Below are 20,051 nucleotides of genomic sequence, written 5' to 3'. Positions count from 1 at the left end.
TGCACACTTAGGGAGTAAGGAGAGTCCTGTATCTTAAGTTTCTCTGATGGCTGTGTTAGTGGGGAATGATTTCATCTGTCAGAACTGGGGACAGAGCCTTCCTGTGGACAGTCATGATTTTGAACCCGTTTTAAGTTCTTCCCTGTAGAAAGTCAAAAATATGGAAATAACTGGGAAACGTCTCAGCTCATCTTCTGAATGCTAAGTCTTAAGTCAACCAGAACACTGCTGGAATCCTAGCTGAGCAGGAGGGCGCAAAAGGTAGAAACATTACTTGCCCACCTGTTCCCTTCCTTCCAAGATGAGAAATACAGAGTGTGTATGATTAGTGCCCCCACTAGTCTTTTGACATAGGTGCAATCGAGGTTAGCTTCTCTTAGGCCTGGGAGGTGGATGTGGAGCTGTGCACCCATTGTGAGAGGTGGTTTTCTTCCTGGATATTTGGGGGTAATGGTGAAGATTGTCTGTTGGTAGACTGGCATCTGAAACTCCACTAGGAACATGGTCCCTAAGAAAATTTTCTTTCAATGCTTGGTGGGAACCATATAACAGAAGGAAATTTTTCCCACCTGGGTTTGTGAAAAGTACTCGTAATTTATGCATGGGATATGGTTGCCACTCAGTGTTTGAAACTAGTTTACCCCTTCTTTCCACCTGGCATAGGGACTATAGGGCAGTGATGGGCTGTGTCTGCCTATAGAGTATCAGTCCCATCCCAGGACATCTTGGTATCATCTAATCATGGGGCATATATTTTGGGAAGGGAGGTTATTATAATCTCTAGAGTGAGCTATGTACATGTGTGATTTGTCAAAGTACCAAATCCGTGCTATAATCTTAATAGGGGAGAGAGGAAGCGTGCTCCCACAGATGGCAAATGCTAGAAATATGTTCTTGGTTGATAAGGAGACATAGGCGACATCAGGATTTCATTGGAGTAACTCCCACCAGCCCCAAGTCCACTGCTCCAGGGAGACATCACAAGGTCTGGGATCTTTCACAGATGATGAGGTGCTGACCAGGAAAGTAGATGAAAGACCTCTGCAGGGTTCATGGGCTCAAAAGCCCTGGGCATATGCAGCAGGTGTGGAAGGTGCTTTATTTTAGGGTGCTGCTGTCCTGCTCTGCCTTCCTCTTTTCTACAGTTTGGAAGAAGAGGTGAGGGCGTCTCACACTGCCTCTGTATTTAGCACCGCACTCTCTATGTGGATGGAAGTGTAGTGTGACCACGTGGCCCAGGCAATGTGTGCTCGTCCCCACCCGGGGCCGGAGGGGGAGGTGCCTGCCACTCTCTGTGGGGGCCAGACTCCGAGAGGGGCCTCATTCCCAGGAAGGTCTCAATGGGTTCTCTCTCCCCAAAAGGCTTCATCCTTCCCCAAAGACACACCAGCCCTGTTCCACCCTGCACCATACCCCCGGTTCATTTCCCCATTTCTTTCTTGCCTTACCGTATTTCTTCTACTCCACAAGAAAAGAGGGCTGCTTCCTATTTCACCAACATGTCCTGCCCTGGCGGGGTGGAGGGAGAGAGACAAAGTATGTCTCATCAAGGTCTTGATTGCTCATTTTGCCATGGACAGGAAGCTCAGGTGAGCTCTTTCGTTCATATCAGTCACATTGGATGTAAAGAATCTGTCCTGGAGGACAAGAGGGGAAAAGACGCTGATTGTAGCAGAGAGGCATGCAGTAGAGGACTTTCTGAAATGACACATGTTTATTAGGAGGATGAACAAAGCCCTGGCTCTGTGGTGGGTGGTTAATCGTCAGGTGAGGTCAGTGCGATATCGAACACAGAATCCTGGCCACCCTACCTCTCTCTGTTTCTGCTGAGATCCAGACACCATGTGAAGAGCAAGATTGAAGAGCTACATCACAGATCTTGTAGCAGTCGTGGTAGCTGCAGCAGCAGCAGCAGAAGAAGCAGCAGCAGCAGCACAGGACCCAGGTTGCTTGGGTTCAGATCCCAGTAAATCTAGCTACTAATTATTGATTATTATTTATTCGTCATTCTATGCCTCTGCTTCCTTCTCTGTACACTGGGGATTCAAATATTCCCTACTCCTCAGAGTCATAATGAAAATAAATGAGAGGATGTACAGAAAGCAACGAGAACAAGGCCGAGCTATTAACAGAACTGTCCTTCTAGAGGATGTGGCCAGGTGTGCTTGGGTTTCCATGGGAAGACTGAACACGGCCTCATTATTTTTTGTACAGTGTGATGTAGTCTACTTTTGTCCTGAGCATGCTCTTTGAAAGTCTCATAGTGGGTGGGAGAGCTTCACTTCTGTCTGGCCCCTCATCACCGGTGTTGAGCATCACTTACCATCGCCTCAGTCATGCAGGAACTTGATCAGTGCTGCCTTGGGTGGGAGAGGGGAGGCCAGTGTCTTTGCAGCCTGCATAGCTTTTCAGACAAGACCCTGCTGCTTGGAGATTCCCGATAAGGACTAATGGGGTAGATCTGTTAAGAATGCAGGTCTTAACGTAAGTTAAACTGTCTCTGGAAGCCTCTTTATATATCTATAAATAAAATACTTTATTAAATGAATCTATCTCCATTTGTTGCATCTGCTTCCTTGTACAGGCTGTGACGAGAGGCAAATGTGGATTTATTTACTCATCCCACCCAACAACCATTTGGGCAGCTTGTAGATTCATCTCATTTACAAGCCATTCCCTTCAAGTTTTCTCTGTAGCTATTACCACTTCTTTCTTTCTTAATGACAGTGTAGAAGGCAAACTAATTTCTACTAGCCTCTAGCTGTGAGATTTATTGAGAAGATTCTAACATGTTTAGCACAACCAACTGAAGGGGAAAAAAATACAACATTGATGTCATGGATTATTAACTCTGTCTTGATGGAATTAATGAAAATTCTTTTGGAAATGGAGCTCTCAAGTCCATCTTTAGTTCTTCCCCCAGACAGCTTCTCTTGGGATGATAGTTCTGGGTTAGAAGTTTTCGAGAAGACTATCAAAAGCAGGGAATTTTTGCAAGATCATCCATTTCTCTGCTTCTGCACTGAGCTGACCTCAGAAGCTCCATCTTCTTTTATTAGGCCTGTGGTCAGGGCTTTTTGTGCTGCAAAGCCAACCAGGCACTATTATAGCAAATCAGTTTGGTTCCTGTTTAGTAAAGAGAACATCTTTTGGAAGAAAAGTACCTCAGTAAGTGGCTTCTATTGGCTCCAAAGCCACTGCTTTTGAAACATGCAGTGCTTTGTTTATTTTTCCCTACAAAGCACTGTCTTATTTGGGTGCTTCTCATTCTTGTTTTCTCAACAGGTTTGTTTAGGGGTTGTCTGACCCGGGCAGTGATAAAAATGACAACAAGACCCTAAGAACCCCAGAGGCTTTGCTCAGATTTTATGGGCAGCCTTGCTCAGAGAAGCATCTGAACCATCCTTGGTCTTTAGGACTGCATTGCCTGATGACTTCAGTGCTACAATTAACCTAACAGATGAATTGTCACATTGTTACTCCACTTCTATTCAAATGTGTTTCCAAAGCGGGATGGGTAAATGATAGAAGCTGTGTTGTCTGGTTACTGTGGAGCCCAAACCTTCAATTAGGCTGCAGGAGCTAATGTGGTATTATAAAATGCTCCCTTAGGTTGGGATTTCTCTTGTTTGTGAATTTTAAAATGATAAGATGGCTTAATAGATGGAATCATTGCTCCCTTATTCAACCTGTTACAGCATTTTGACCCCACTCCCCACACCACCACCTCTTACATCCCTATTTCTTTAAGGCTTTCTTCACACTTGTCCCAAGCTGACAAGTTTCTTGTCAACCTGCCTATAGAAGCCTTTCCTCTGCAGCAGCACCGAACCTCTTCACACCAGAGTTACTTTGGACTTCATGTCATTTTCACTGGTTTACTTCACCCTAAAGACCCAGATGGAACATGTAGTGACCAGCATGGATTGATGCCTTTGTCAGAGACAGGTGCACAGGTGGTCCCCTTGGGTGCAGCTGGTTGCCGTCCTGGCCACGGGTGGCTATATGAACAGCTGGAGGCCAGAGAGCCTTGGGTATAGCAAATGACCCTCAACGCTCCACCCTCCTCGCATCTTGGATTCAACATGAGGAGAGCTCCCTCCACTCTCCGCCCTCTGCCACCATCTGTTCCCTTCTCAGGCCGGGACATGGCTTCCCCTCTCAGGACAGGTAGGCTGGCAGCAGGTTGGCAGAGAGACTGCACCTGGAGATGGATTTCTCGAGCTGTGACATCTGGGCATCAGCTTGTCCTCCCAGCGGGTCCCTCTGCTGGTCTGAGTGTGCTGGATGGACAGAGCCTGTCTGAGAATCTGGTCAGAGGTCAGTTCCTGCTGTTGGCCTCTGTGAGGTCTCTCTGCACAGTCCACTTTGCTTGATTAATGATGGGGGCAAGAGAAAACCAGGCTCTTTGAAAAGCTGGAAGAAATGCAGCCTTTCTTAATGAAAACATTTCTCGCATTGCCAGCTTTGGTGTTGGGCAGATAATGGTCTGGTGGTGAGATGTAGCTGGCGCACATGGCTGTGACCCTGGCCTTCCATCCATCTTCCCACGTCTTCCAGGATGACTTGTACCTTGATAATGTGAATGCCCAGCAGCTCCCTGGGCCCTTGAGTATTTGGGAGGCAAGGCTGGAGCAACCTAATATGATTTGCCTAAATTCTGATATACTGTGGAGAAATGTGCATGGAGCTCTGGGAGGGCAGACAGCTGGCGCCCTAGCGGAACCACCGTCACCCTCGGGGGCCTCTCCCTTCCACTCTGATGGGTATGCACACAGGGCTCAGCCTGCTGAGGGGCAGATAGAACCAAATGTGTATGGCTCTGCTGAAGAGCTCAGCACATTTCGTGTGCGGGGGGTGGGGAGCTCTGTTTCCATTACTGCTGGCCCTCGTCCTGCTTCTAGGGACTCAGTAAGTAAGTAAACAAATCACCTGGGCTTCTGATGGGACTGCTGCTACCCCATCTAGTACCAACCCAGATAGGAAATCAGAGCCTTTCCTGGTTTCAACAAGACAACACATCTCAGTCTCAGAGATGGTGTCACATGTGGCGGGCCTTGGAGTGGGACTTTTGCATTGTAGCCGCACGAACAGCTTCTCAGGTTCTACGTCTTCCCCGATGAGATATGACTGCTCCTCTGCTGCCCCATTCCCCCCATCCTGTGCTTCATCCTTTCTCCGCATCTTGCTACCTCCCTTTCCTATCACCCTCTATTTCCCCGCCACTGGGTCTTGACTCCAAAATAAATTCTCCTTATTTTCTCATGAAGATCAATTTAACAGTTTTACTGGTAGCCTTTGCTCCTGCTGACACAAGGTATTTTCTTAAATAAAATATAGTTACTGATGTAGTGGGGATTCTTGGTGTTAACTCTTAGGAAAAAAATCTATCTTTCCATCCTTGGTCCTCAGTTGGCTTCATGTGATTGGTCTTTAATTATACAGCAGCCAGGAATGTCTACCTGGGTTTCTTAAAAGCTGAAGCCCAGTCAGGAACTCATAGCTGAATTCTCTCTTATGTCTCCTGCAGATGTGACCTCACCTTCCTTGTTTCCCATCTGAGGACCTGCCTCTTACATAGGGGACTGACTTTGGAAAGACAAGCATTGCCAGGATGCCCCCATCCCATGGAAGCATATAACCCAGATTCAGATTACAGATGGACAGTTCCATGTGGAATGTATCCATACAGAGGTCCTATTCCCTTTCACAGTGTGGCTTCTCCCCTCGATCACTTTTATTCTAAGAGGCATCCTCTTTCCAAACACTTTGACATCTCTTTGTTTCTTCCTAAGAACCGATTTAAAACTATTCATTCAACATCCATTAATTCCACAGACACACTTTAAGCACTTATTATATGCCAGTTCTTATGTTAGACATTTCACAAATGTTGTCTCTCTGATTCTCACAAACTCCAAATAAATCAGGAATTTTAATCTCCATTTAGTAACACTTTCCAGTTATAGAGAATGTCATGTGTCAAGGCCCAGAAGCCAAGGAAGGCAGGAGCTGAGTTTAATGTGTCTGAGGCAAGAAGTACTGGGAAATCAATTAGCGAGGAGAACAGTGCCAGGGAACGGAGGCCGGGGTGGGTAGCCCTCGGGGATATGACAGGGCAGAATGTGCCTATGGTGGGAATGACAACTCAGTGCAGGGTGGAAGGGGAGGGCCTGGGCTGGGAGACAAGGTAACCGGGGAGTGCCATATCGCTGGGGAGAAATAAGGGCATTTGAACTATGTGGAGGCTGTGGGAAGTGACCATGTAGAGAGGATGTTTGGAAGCATCCCCAGGGGTGAAACTCCTAAGCCCCGGCAGGGAATGGACAGCTGGTGACAGGGTGCAGGGCAGGGCACCTCCCACAGGTGCAGGGCTGCAGCTGTCCCTGTTCTAGCTCTAGTCCCCTCCTACCTGTCCTTTACAGTCCCCCGTACACCTGCATGGTCTTAGTGCTGGACTGGCTGTGCCCTGGACTCTCGTGGCTGAGCCAGCCCTGCAGTGCAAATGTCAGGCTTTAAAGTGCACCCAGCCATCTCCCTTTCAGGAACCTGGGTCAGGGTATTGTGCAGGCCCTCACTCCGGGCCTTCCTATATTGGCAGCTTTTATAATGCACCCCGAGAGCAGAAAAGTGGCCTTTTCCTCAAAGGGCAGCCCTGTGACACCTTAGGCCATACAGACCTAAAAGGCCCAGCTCAGGCCCAGGGCGCCATGGCAGTTGTGACCTTGCTGCTGGGCCAGGAGGAAGCCAGGGACATGCACCCAGGTGAGCAGCTTTCTGTGCTGGTCCTGATACCCAGGGCTGATCCCTGCTCAGTCTTTTGCCCTGAAGCTGCAGGAGCCATGTATGACCCCTGCTTGCCCTTAAAAAGCTTTCAGGCCAAGGGGCATCGCAGGAGAGGCGAGTGGTGTTGGCAGATCAAAGTTTCTTTTCACAATAGCCTCCACGCTTCTGTGTGACAGACTCACACCGGGCCCTGGCCACTGGAGACACCCCTGGCTGACAAGCTCTCTGCTGACCCACATTGAAGTCAGGAGCCTGCCTGGGTCCTTTGTTTCTCCTTCTATTCCTTTCTGTCCCTGTTCCCTCCAAAAATAAAACTAAATTCAGAGAGCTTGGGATGGTACTTGGCTACTTGGCACCAGGGTTATCCCTATCTGCATTTCAGAGGGATATTTCACAGGGTGAGTAAATCAAAACCGCCCACTGCACCTCTCCAGGGACACTGAACACACTGTATGTTATTGTAATCAAGATAAGGCTAGAGCTTTTAAAAATCATTTTTGTCTATTTTTTTGGCTGCATTGCACAGCATGCAGGATCTTGGTTCCCCGACCAGGAATCAAACCTGTGCCCCCTACAGTAAAAGCACAGTATCTTAACTACTGGACCACAAGGGAAGCCTCAGGGCTAGAACTTTAGATGACTTGTTCAACATCACCTTGCGAGTGAGAGTAAGAGGAGAGTCAATTCACCTGTGCTTTGAGCATCTATCAAGCACATGCTCTATCTATGGGCTGCTGTCCCCGCTGGGGGTTCAGCAGTGGGCGGAGCTGGCCCAGGTCAAGCCAGGCCCCAGGCCAAGCTGCACAGTGGTAGAGTGAGAGCTCTGCTGTGTGACACAGAAGAGGACCCCTGCGTGCATCCCTAAGGTGGCTCACCAAACCAGCCGGGCCCCTTGCAGCTGTGTGTACACTTGGAAAGGAGGCCGTAGGCTCCCAGGAAAGCCTCAGGTTCCTCTTCCAGCTCTGGCTCTTGTCTGCCTCTGACTTTACTCCATCTGGCATCTCTGACCCAGCTCCAGGCCTTTTGCTGTGCATCTGGATCTTTCCTCCGCCACGCCCTTGGCCCAGACATCCTGGCCTCTCTTTCGCTTGTCCAGTCAGGTCTCACCTGAAATGCTTTTATAGTCTTTTGTCACTTTTGGGCTGCAGTGCTCTTAGGCTAGCCAGAGTCCTGGGCTCCCACTCTCAGAGGAATGAGGTGACAGTAGCTGCCTGTCTGTCTTTTGCTGAGAACTCTGTGCTGGGCCTCACCTGACACGAGAGAGAGAGGCAAGGGCTCCTTCAGGCCATGCCCCCTTCTCTGACCCTGCAACCTGTAGCACCAGCTGAGGCTGTTTGCTCCTCAAGACAAGCATTGAGTGAGAGTCAATGAAGGCGCCTCTGTCTCGCTAGATCTTTCCTTTTGACTCAGGGACCTGGCTTCACCACTCCGGGGCGTTAGCACTCTCGTCTTCACCCGCCTACCCCGAGGAAAGGTTTTTGTTTGTCAGGATCTGGAGGGAGCCCCATGGAGAAGCAGCCTTTCTACTGCTCTTGATCTTTTTTCCCCTAAAAGTTCCTTCTCCTGACAACCCTCCCTTGTATACCCACCAGTGAACCTAGCAGGTCACCTAAGTTAGAATGCTGAGGTTGGTGAGAAGACCATGGAGCCGTAGATGAGTACTGGAGCGTTAGCTTCTGCCCAAAGCAGGGAGAAGTATTGAGACAGCCCCTTGTCGGAGAAGGGGCAAGAGTGAGGAGAAGATGGAAGCAGCTCCAAGTGACGAGCAAGAAGACATTCTGAGCAAACTATAAATGAGAAACGGATGTTTGTTTGAATAAAGCATGTCTCCTCTCAAGTCAAAGTTGGGGGCATAAAAATCTCTTTTTCCTGCTGTTTTCTACATTTTATCTTTTTGTGAACCAAGATCAATGTGTACATTCTTAGTAGAGATTCATCCATCCATTCATCTATCTATCCACCCATCTTCCCTACCCACCTCCACATACCCATTCATCCACATGCATCCATCCATCAAACATACTTTAAGCACCAGCCATGTACTTTGGTTGGTGCTGGGTTCCAGAGATAAGCACCAGCCATGTACTTTGGTTGGTGCTGGGTTCCAGAGATAGTGGAAATACCAATACATAAACCTGGAAAAGAGCATTGCTCAAGCCTGTTCTTCCTTTGGCCTTTCTGAGTCACATCCTGTTATTTTCCTCTTCATGGCAGGCCTTTCTGCATTCATACATTTGTATTGGATAAATCACTTATGTAATTAAGTACCTAAATTTATTGTGACTAGAAGTGCTGGAGGGAAAGAAGGAAATTCCACTGGGTACCACTGGGTACTGCAGGAGAGGAGTGGCCCTGTGTGTGTGCGCGCGTGAGTGTGTGTATAGGCAGGGATGTGGGTCAAAGGGTCCTAGCTGGGTGAATAGCGTTGGCTGTGAGTGGGTGGCTGGGAGGTCCATAAATGTCTTGAGAAGAGAAAGCTTCACATCATCAAGGACTCTCAGCTTTGAGATATCCTTTAAAAAAAAAAAAAAGCAAATAAAAAATAACACCAAGGCAACTCTAAGTGGCTTACATCCTCTTAGAACATTTCCATTATTGGTTTGTATTTCAGAGGGGCAGTAGACATGTCAGAATAATTTTGCAGTTGTAGGGACTCCTGAGAGATGGGGGCTGACAAAAGCAGGCAGTGGGTTAATATTTCTCATCAAGGCTGTGCTCGTAGGCATCAAGAGGGAGGAGATGGTGTTCTGCCCTGGTGTTTGCTTCAGGACAGGGGGTGGATTCTTGGACCTTTCTCTGCTGTCAAGTAAGCACCTGTGTAGTGTGAGGCCCCCCAAAAGGTCACTAGGCACTGACTTGCCTGCTTCCCTACAGCCTGAGGTTATATTTCAGTCAGCAGTTGGTTATAACAGGCACACTCATGCCATCCGACATCTACTTCTTTTTTTACTTTATTTAGTTATTTATTTTGGCTGCCCTGGGTCTTTGCTGCTTTGCGTTTGCTTTCTCTGGTTGCCTCGAGTCGGGGACAGGGGCTTCTCATCGCAGTGGCTTCTCTGGTTGTGGAGCATGTACTCTAGGCTCTTGGGCTTTAGTAATTTCGGTGTGTTGCTCCGAGGCATATGGGATCTTCCTGGACCAGGGATCGGACCTGTGTTCCCTGTACTGGCAGGCAGATTCTTAACCACTGGACCACCAGGGAAATCTTTCCCCTACTTCTTACACCTACAGGATGGACAGATGTCAGGTATGCAGGCCTTTGTGGCATACATCCCTGTGCCCACTACAAGGCTGAGAGTTGAAAGCAGATGGAACAGGGCAGTGCAGGAATGGTCAAGCACAGGGACATCCATGGAGGAAGGGGTCAGCTCTTCTCAGACATGTCATGGCAGAGGTGACCCTGGGAGGTTAGCATGAAATGGGGGAAGAGAGAAGAGGCATGATGGAGCAGGTGTATATGATGACCTGGATCAGCTCCCTTGGGCCATGTCTGACTGCAGTTGCAGAGGACAGTTCCCCACATCCAGGTTCCTGTCCGGGCCTCTGCTTTGGGAGTATCCTGCCGAAGATGTGGGAAGAAGGGGATTGCAGGCTAAGAAGGCTCAGAGGTGTTGGGAGTGTGAGGGACATACTGGGGAGTGGTGGGGGACAGCAGGCATGCTTCCCATAGCCCTAGGATCTCATTTGATCTTCCCAGGAGTCCTGTGAGGCCAACATATTCTCCTATTTATATCCAGTGATTTTGTTTTCCTGGAATGTTTTCAGCAGACACCTTGCTGGTGAGGTGTGCAGAGAGCTATCCCCTTGACCCAGTTTGGCTAATGGTTGTTTGTGCAAAAGTTACCCTAAGGGGTCACAGATCTGACCCGGGATGGACATTACTTTGTCACCTCCCTTCACGCTCCATGTCAACCCTTGGAGGAGCAGAGAGGGCTGGGGCAGGGTGATGACAAAGCAGGGCTGACCTCCTCCCCACCGAGGGCTCCTGTGACCTCTGGAGTCCAGGCTCATGCACGTCAGGGTCATACTCACGGTCAGGAGGGTTCCCAGACCGGTTCTACCCCTGCCTCTCATTGCTGTGGGGCCACTCTGCTCACTGTTATTATGAATTCTCCCTCATTGTCGTGATCTCGAGAGTTCTGAGATGGGCTGTTTCCTCCCTAAGATCCAGCTGTACTGTGCACGACTAAGCTGACGAGTAGTTCTCAGATGCTCACAGCAGCAACTTCCAAGTGCATCCCCTGGCTGGCAGGGACATCACTGCAGAGCAGGCTCCGTGACCTCCGGACCCTCACAGAAGCTGCCAGAGTCACTCAGGCCAGCACAGCACCCTCGGTGGAGGTCCAGGGACCAGAGTGACCATTCTAAGGCACAGATCTGATTTCAGGCACAGATCCTGAATCCACCTATGTTTTTCCTCTTTAGCGTGGCTCACAAGGCTCTGCATGGCTCCATCCTTGATCCCTGCCTCCCTACTGTCCCTTTGATGCAGACATATTGAACCGTCTTTAGTCTCTCCCACTCAGGGGTCAGCAAACTGTGGCTCACTGTCTATTTTCTAAGTAAAGTTTTATTGGCACAGCCTCTGTTTATGTATTGGTTTGGCCAAAAAGTTCATTTGGGTTTTTCTGACTCATTGCATAGAAATCACGGTATCATTTGTGACTGCTTTCCTACTAGAATAGCATGGTTGAGCAGTTTCAAAGGAGACTATAAGGCCCACAAAGTGTAAAATCTTTACTATCTCGTCCTTTGCCAAAAATGCTGGTGGAACCTGCCCCATGTGGCCCAGCTTCCTTGCACCTTCCTGCCTCTACTACTATGGTGCCCTCCCTACAACACTCCCCACCCTTTATCCTAATCCTTCTAGACTGAGCTTTCTGCCCATCCTTCCCTCCATCCTTTGTAGTACCTGAGTGGGATGGCCCCTCCAGTCTTCCATAGAGCCGTGTCCAAGACTCAGTCATGGTTCTGATCACCCTGGTTCCACTGATATATGGATCCACCCCCACTTTAGTTCCTGAAGCAGGACCAGGTCTGATTCTACGGAAGACTCCAGCTGGGTGCTTGAATGGCCACCTGGAAGCCAGAGGATCATGGCCTAGCTGTCGGGCCTCACTTCTCAGTGTTGGCATCCGGGGTCACTGCAGCCCTCTACTGGTCTCTCCCCATCCCTGGGAATGCGCCAAATGCATTGCATGTCTGTCTTTGCAGATCTCCAACCTCTACCTGTATGACAGTGTCCTGATGCTGGCCAACGCCTTCCACAGGAAGCTGGAGGACCGGAAGTGGCACAGCATGGCAAGCCTCAACTGTATCCGAAAGTCCACCAAGCCGTGGAATGGAGGGAGGTCTATGCTAGACACAATCAAGAAGGTGTGTGCAAGGGGTAACCTCCCGGCCAAGGCAAAAGACAGGCCCCTCTGCACACCCGCACTCTCTGCCCCTTCTGGGGAGCTGAGCTGCTTCCGTGGTCACCCAGCCAGGCCCCTCCCAGGCCTCTCCCCTGGCCACTCTTCCTGTCCCAGCATTTGAGGGCTGGTGAGCTGGGCTTCAGGGATATGTCTTATTTGTTGTTGTTCAGTCGCTAAGTCGTGTCTGACTCTGCGATCCCTTGGACTGCAGCACACCAGGCTTCCCTGTCCTCCACTGTCTCCTGGAGTTTGCTCACATTCATGTCCATTGGGTCCATTAATAATATGTCTTATCATGTCCATTTTATATAAGGTGATCAGACTTCAGAGAGGTTATGTAACTTGTCCAAGATCACAAGTAAGAAAAATAGTGAAGGAACCTGGCTCTCTCATGTCTGCCAGATACCCACGGTGCAGGCTCACTGTCCCCAGGAGGGTTTGTCTCGGTTGGTGGTGCCTGTGCAAGAGCACACTGTGTATGTGTCCGTGTGCATGTGCGTGTGTCTGTGTGTGCACGCCTATGTGTGCATCAGCATACCTGTGCCTTGGTGGATTCTGTGTCACACCTCAGCATGTAGGACATCTGTGTGTCCTATAGGCTTAGGTGTGACATTAAATCCATCAAAAGACTAGATTGACGTGAACTGGGCAATCCACACAAGACTTGCTAGAATGAATTGGCTTTGAGAGGCTTCAAAAGGACATTTAGGGAAATCTATGGCACCCCACTCCAGTACTCTTGCCTGCAAAATCCCATGGATGGAGGAGCCTGGTAGGCTGCAGTCCATGGGATCACTAAGAGTCGGACACGACTGAACGACTTCACTTTCACTTTTCACTTTCATGCATTGGAGAAGGAAATGGCAACCCACTCCAGTGTTCTTGCCTGGAGAATCCCAGGGACGGGGGAGCCTGGTGGGCTGACGTCTATGGGGTCACACAGAGTCGGACACGACTGAAGTGACTTAGCAGCAGTATAGTGCCAGAAGTCTTAGTCACAATAAATTCTGCATGGTTTTGATAGCAGTGAATGTAGCTGGTACTGGTTTGAATCTCCTGAGCCCAGGTCTGGGCAGGGGCCCTCTGGGGCCAGCTCACTCTCTGGGACTCTCCCGGCTCACAGTCTGTGGGAGATCAAGGCTGGCTGAGAACCCCTCACCCCAGGCTTGAAGGAAGAAGAGGGCTCAGCCCAGGCTCACTCAACCCCTTTGCCCCCTGCTCCTCCAGAGCCTCGTGGAACTGCCAGAGAGAGGTTGAGGGCCAGTGCACCTCCCCATCTGGTCTGTACCAGACACCACACTTTGTACACATTTTCTCCTTTGGTCCCTGCAGACTCTGTGATGTGGATTTAGTTAATTGCAGGCTGAAGCTGGGAGATGGGAGATGACTTGCCCAAGGTGGCAAAGCCAGGATTTGAGCTGGTTTTAATGTTCACACTCACTGTCCCGCCACTTCCCACCACATGCCTGAGATGGCTCTCGCTGACCTTGGCCTTCCTTGGCTCAGGCTAAGGTGAGCCCCTGGAGCTGGTTGCAGTGGAAGACTGTAAACTCCAGGAGGGTGGGGACGAAAGCTGTCTTTCTGTAATCTCAGGGCTGGCACGTGTGTGGCACAGAGCAGATGCTCTAATCGTATCAACGGCATGAATGATGGGCAAAGCTGGGGAACGTTGCTTGTGAGAAATGGCCTAGGAAGTGTTGGTCCTGCTTGGAGGCGCCAGGACTGCCAGCCTCTATGCTCTTACTGCAGTGTGTCCATTGCTGCCCAGACCGTGACTGTCTCCCTCTTGGCAACCACTTCCTTTTTATTCCTTGCCTTTGGGATTCCATCCACATTTGACTATCCTCCCATGGTTTTTCCTTCTCTCCTGCAGGGCCACATCACTGGCCTCACAGGCGTGATGGAGTTTCGGGAAGACAGCTCGAATCCCTACGTGCAGTTTGAGATCCTTGGCACGACCTACAGTGAGACCTTTGGTAAAGACATGAGGAAGGTAAGCCTCAGCGTGCCCACCTCTCTCTCTTCCTGCTGCCACGTGTTGGGCCTGTGTTCCAAGCTGATGGTGACCAGCACAGAAGTCCCCTCTCCAGTCTCTCTCTGTGGCGGTTGCTGTTGATGCTGGTGTTTATGGGGCGTGGTGGGGAGGAGGCTCCAAAGTGATACCAATGCTGTCTCTGAGTGCAGCAGGGACCCCTGGTGCCAATGGGTCCTACTGCTTGGGCCTGAAGGACCCACCCTGTGGTCCTGGGTGAGACCAGAAGGGGTCATGCATTTTCCTGGAGTGGCTGAAATCATCCCAAATGCGAGAACAGGTGTGACTCTTATTGAGGCAGGAGGCAGAGGTTATGGCTAGAGAATGTCTCCCAATCCAAGAGAGAAGCAAAGCCAAAAAATAGAAAATGAGCCCCATGGAGGGTGAGAAGCAGGCAGTGCTGGCCCCCACTGGAGACAGAAGTGAGAGACAGGTGAGCCACAGAGTTCATGGTGGGCTTTGGCTTGTTTTGACTTGGTGCTGAGGTGAGTGGCAAGCCTGAGGACTCCTTTCAGTGATACATCGTCTCATCCTTCCCCGCATGGGGACTGTATTTTCAGGGCTGAGGTCTGGCAAGGTGGCCTTTATCCAGAGTTGGAACTTCCAAGTTGAAAGGGAGGCCTGTGAAGTCAAGATTCTAACAAGAAGTTGGGGCCAAGAGGTCAATGTGGCAAGCTGGGGTTGGGGGTGGGGGGTGGAACAGTTATCCAGCAAGCGACCTCAGATGAGGTCCTCATGAGCCAGTGTGGGGCCAATGGTGGGGGTGCAGGAAGGGCAGTTGCTGGCTGTTCAGTGATGCTCTCCCAGAAATGGCCTGCACAGGAGGACCACTCATTGGCTTGTTGGAGCCAGAGATGGGAGCACCCATGATGTAAAGGGGTCATAGGGCTCAGTATAATCAGGAAAGCATAAGCTGATTGGCATAGACTCAGGCAGAGGCTCCTGCAATCACACACACACACACACACACGTTTCTATACATTTGAGAGGAAGACATATCTACTAATGACAGTCTCCTGGAGATGAAGGGCATGGTGAACTCTCAATACGTGGGGTAAACCTCTGACAGAGAGCCCTCTAGCCTGGCCTCCAGCACGACTGGGGGCAACAGCGGGGCAGGAAGGGCTTACATGATGCTGGAGTCCTGAGAATCTGGGAAGGCATTCTCTAGTTGTGCTCCTTGAGGACTCCATGGAAGGACACATCTGTGGAGTCATGGACAGTGTGAGAGCTAGAAAGCACGATGGGAACCCTCATTAGTTAGAATGTGGGGAGGAGGACTGGCTTGCTAGGGAGAAGCTGGGATGGCTGGGTGTCCATGTGTGATGTGCAGATGGGGGACTTTCAGCCCATTCAGTAGAAAGTAGAGTCATGAGTTGGTCAAATAATAGGAAGTTCAATAAGTGATTGTGAGGCAATGGTGACGATGACGTGGGGGAGCTCAGAGGATTGTTTGTGCCATCAGAGAGGGGGCTGGTGACTGTGGTGTGAAGCCTTGGAAAGTCAGAGTGTGGCCTGCACTGTCCAAGATGACCTGCGATGTCTGTTAGGGTTGCCCCAAGCCATGAGACTTGGTGGGTGGGAGCCTGGGGATGGATGGTCAGTGTTGGTCTGGATATTCATAGATAGCCACAACAGAAACTGGCTTGTGCTAGGACTCCTACCTGGCAAGGGGAAACCAGGACCAGGGAGCCCTTTCAGTTACTCTGGTATGAAAGGAGTTGCCTGCCTTGGTGACCATTCATTTTTGCCATGGTCCTTGCCTTCATCCCCAGGTGTCCCTCTGAGCTCCTAGATAACCAGGCCCTGCCTGCTGGCTTCTTTGCTGGCCCCCATCCCCTTTTGGAGGGGCTTCCCAGATGGTGGTAGTGGTAAAGAACCCATCTGCCTAATGCAGGATATGTAAGAGATGCAGGTTCAATCCCTGGGTTGGGAAGATCCCCTGGCAGAGGGCATGGTAACCTATTCCAGTATTCTTGCCTGTAGAGTCCCAAGGACAGAGGAGCCTGGTGAGCTACAATCTATGGTGCCGCTAAGAGTCAGGCACGACTAAAGAGGCTTAGTATGCATCCCTTTTCTTTTAGCTCAGCTCTAACCCCAAGATCCCACCACTGGGTGGGAATGTTAGGAGTAGGGCTCCCTGCCTCGACTTAGGCAGCTGACTGGGGTCATGCTGGCCACTCCAGGTGTCTGAGAGAGGGAGAGATACTGTGTCTTCCACTTCCCATTTCAGGTGTCTGGGCCTTCCGTGTTGCCATGGCAACGCTCCTCCAATACCCTGAAGCCAATGGGAGCTGGAATCTCTCGGTATGAGAAGCTGCGGAGCAGGAGGTCTGAATGTGATTGAGTTGGAAGGGAAGCTGATTTTCAAGTGGGCTTTATTTTTAAATGTATCCTTTTGTCATTTTAAAATCTGCCCTTAATAACTGCATATCCCCGTTGTTATCTGTCTGCCTGGCAGCTTATCTCTGTTAAGGAGAAGTTATCTAGGAAGCAGGGAATGGGATTTACCATAGCAAATGTTTGTTATTTAGGCCCAGGGTGCCTTAAAGCAAGGTCTGGGAGGTTTCAGGAGGAAGCGAGGAGGAAGCATGGGGAGTGGCACACGTCTAGGATAGCATTTAAAGGCAAGGTTGGGTGTGGTTCCTGGTGGTAGGTGGGGCTGGGAGGGATAGGGCTGGGAAAGTGGGGCAACTTGAAAATAAAGTTTAGGGTGGGCTGCAGGTGAGAGGGGAAGGGTTCAGAGGCACACAAAGGCAGTGCAGAGATCAGTGATCCTGATCTCAGAGGAGGTCCCCTCAACTGTATCTCTGTGGCCAGTAAGAGTGGATAGAGGACAGATCACCAGATGCGCTCATGGTGGGGAAGGGTCAGGGTTCCCTGAAAAGATATTATATATCTTAATATATGGATATATCATATATCCATCTATCTATTTATATTGAAAAACAACAGCAGTAAACACATACACACACACACACAAACCAAGTCGTTTCTTTAAGATTTAAATCAAGAGGAACTGTTTAAATTAAGGAGCAAATGCATGTTTTCTTCAAGTAAATACCCTGCAGGGAACTCTCGGGAAGGGTGAGTCACCCAGACATTTTAGATTAAGTGGCATCAAGAGACTGTACCTTACTTAGCCCCTCAGAAGATGGAAGGAGTGGGTGATCGCCTTTCACGGCAGGGTGCTGGACAAATGCTAATTAAATTATCTCATCCAGGAAGTGCGTTCTTGTTGAAGGAGTACGGTATGGCAAAATCAAAGGTCTATGTCACCCGCTCGCTGTGTAACTGCAGACAAAACATTAATTATCTTTGTGTTCTGCTTGGAGCTGTCTGGCATGGGTGATTACCAGGCAACCTCTCCAGGGCCACGCTTTGTTGGAAAGTCACATCTAGCTCCCACAGGACTTGGCTTGACATTTGTCCTGGGGGTCGATGCTTGTTCCTAATGGAGCCTTACAAATATCTAGTTGGCTTTCTTTGTTCAGATGGAAATCTCCAAAGGAGGATCCCCTGGAGGTGTCCATGCCTGACGGGAGCTGGGATGGGATTGGTGAAGACCGCCTGTAGGAAAGTTTTCAAAGGTGGGGACAGGGAAAGCTGTTTAAAGCACAGCACAGAGGGAGCCCAGGAGGGACCACTGAGCACCTACTGTGGACAAAGACGCCTCACACATGTGTTGTCTCCCTGAATTGGGGGCCTTTGTGACACTCCCGGCTCTGCTTCTCCTGAGCTTTGCAGCCACTTCCTTTTTTTGAACTTTCATTTTCTCAGATGAAAGGTGCAGACAATAGGAACCTCCTGGTTGAATAGAGGGGTCAGTCCATGTAATGACCCTGATGCAGCACGTGGCAGTGAGAACTCTCCATCAGCTTCGGGTGACTGGAGCTTTAGACCTTCTCTGAGTGTTCTATGCCGGATCCCACAGGAGCAGAGAGGCACAGAGAGGCCTGGCCTTCTGCCTGGAAGTACCCTGTATGGCATCTCCTCGCTACTCCTGTGTACCAAAGCCTGAGGCCAGAGACAGTGCTCTGCACGGTGAGCAGTGCTCAGCTCCTCGTCCATGTCTGGGGAGAGATATCCACTTCTTATAAAGACCAAGAACTGAGAGGGAGCTGGGGGCTTTAGCTCTGATGAGATTTTGTTTTCAGGACCGTTTTGATGTAGCGAATGGAAGAAGGAAAACTTCTTCTCCAGAAGCATGGCTTGCTTGGAGTGTAACATGAGCTACAGCTTAGCAGAAACATTTTGTTCATGGCGTGATTGCTGAGGATATCTGCCCTTCTCTGTCCTGAAGGTTCTGTTGTGGGGAAATCATTCTGTTCCACTAACATGGGTCCCTGGTACAGTGAAAACTCTGGGAAAACTGCCAGCTTCCTGAAGGCCCTTTGAACCTCATTTCCCATGGGCACCATCCACCTAATTCACTAGCTCAGTGGAGGTTAGCCTGTCTCCTTGGGCAGGAGGGTGGGGAAGTGGGCGGAAAGCATCTGGAAGGACTGTGTGTTTGCTTTATGCATTGACGTTCCAGGACAAAGGACACCCTGGTGTGATGAGAGAGAGAAAAGGGCCTTTTTTTTTTTTTTTTAAACTTCTTTCCGTAGAGTAGAATTGAGTTAAAACCAAGAGACTAAGAAAGAATTTTTAGCTCAGTGGTTTTCCTGCTTTTCTCTAGTCCTAGAAAATCTGTTGCAGCAGTATCTTACTGCAACCCGAATATATTAGACAGTTGTGGAAGCAGACATGCAGTGGTTTGGAGTTCAGCTTCACATTAACAGTCTCTCTGGTCCCCAGCCTCTCCATGGTGTTCTGTGCAGCTCTGCATGAGAAACTGAGGCCCAGAGCCTGGAAAAACTCAGTTAGGTGGTATCAACAAGCAGGTGGCTGTGCTGGGGCTGGAAGGCAAATTCCTGGGGTGGGGGCTGGGAGATATGTGGCAAAAGGCCTGGACCACCCTTCTGGCCTTAGGATAAAATACTTATGTGACTCCCCCACTCCCCTGAGCCCACCGTCCACTTCATCCTCCTACTTCTGACCACCTCCCCTCCTCCCAGCCAGCACTAGGGCCTCATAGTCCCTTCCCATTGATCTAGAGGCTGCTGACATGAAGTTCCACCAATGCCCTTGGCTTAGCTTCCCTGTTCCAGCAACTATCCAGGGAGATGGGAGGGCTTCATTTTCCTTTACTAGTTTAAGGCATTTTTCTGTCTTGTCTGTCAATTTTGATTCTTCATAAAAGCTGGCTTTGGACAGGAATCAAATGCCTCTCTTGATGTCGTGTCCCCGGGAGGGCCTTGTGGCTGCTGATAATTCACAAAGTAGTAATTGCTCATCGTGCAGTGATTGTCACACCGTAGGACCCCAGCCCTCCCTGGGCTTGGAAGTGCGTCATTAACATTCTTACCCAGGTCTGCTGTGCGGTGTAGCAGTGTCCCACAGTCTCAGGGTTCAGGAGTTCTAAGCAGCGAGGCCAGGTGGAAAAGGCAGCAGCCAGCAGACGGGAGCGTTCTGGTAATGAAGCAGGAGCTGCCTCTTAGAGCCCAGGTGGGATCCTTTACCCAGTGGCTCCTGAAGCCATGCAGTGGGTTCAGTAATGGGGAAGGGGTGGTGGGTGGCGGTGGGGCTGGGAGGATCCAGCTTGAGAATTGTTCAGTGTCTATTAAGCTGTTCTGATAGAGACTCCGACTGTGCACAGTTGAGTTACAGAAGAGGAATAAGCTTCACCCTCCTCATGGATTAGCATTCTTGCAGCGTGTTTCCCAAGTAAAATGTCAACCGTTCCAAACCCTTGTGCAGAACCACCTTTGATGGAG

General features: G+C 49.9%; 1 protein-coding gene across 1 annotated transcript in view; it reads left to right on the top strand.

The window, feature by feature from the left end:
* GRID1 (glutamate ionotropic receptor delta type subunit 1) overlaps window positions 1-20,051 on the top strand; it is a 346,899-nt gene that overhangs the window by 114,184 nt on the left and 212,664 nt on the right. The window contains exons 4-5 of the mRNA XM_055537983.1: window positions 12,001-12,162; window positions 14,074-14,193. Coding sequence (XP_055393958.1) covers window positions 12,001-12,162; window positions 14,074-14,193 — 282 coding nt within the window. The remainder of the gene's footprint in view (window positions 1-12,000; window positions 12,163-14,073; window positions 14,194-20,051) is intronic.

This window comes from Bubalus kerabau, chromosome 1 (genome assembly GCF_029407905.1).
Source record: "Bubalus kerabau isolate K-KA32 ecotype Philippines breed swamp buffalo chromosome 1, PCC_UOA_SB_1v2, whole genome shotgun sequence".
In the NCBI taxonomy this organism is placed as follows: Eukaryota; Metazoa; Chordata; class Mammalia; order Artiodactyla; family Bovidae; genus Bubalus; species Bubalus kerabau.
The sequence above is the reverse complement of the archived record's forward strand: the minus strand, read 5'-3'. Positions and strand labels throughout refer to the sequence as shown.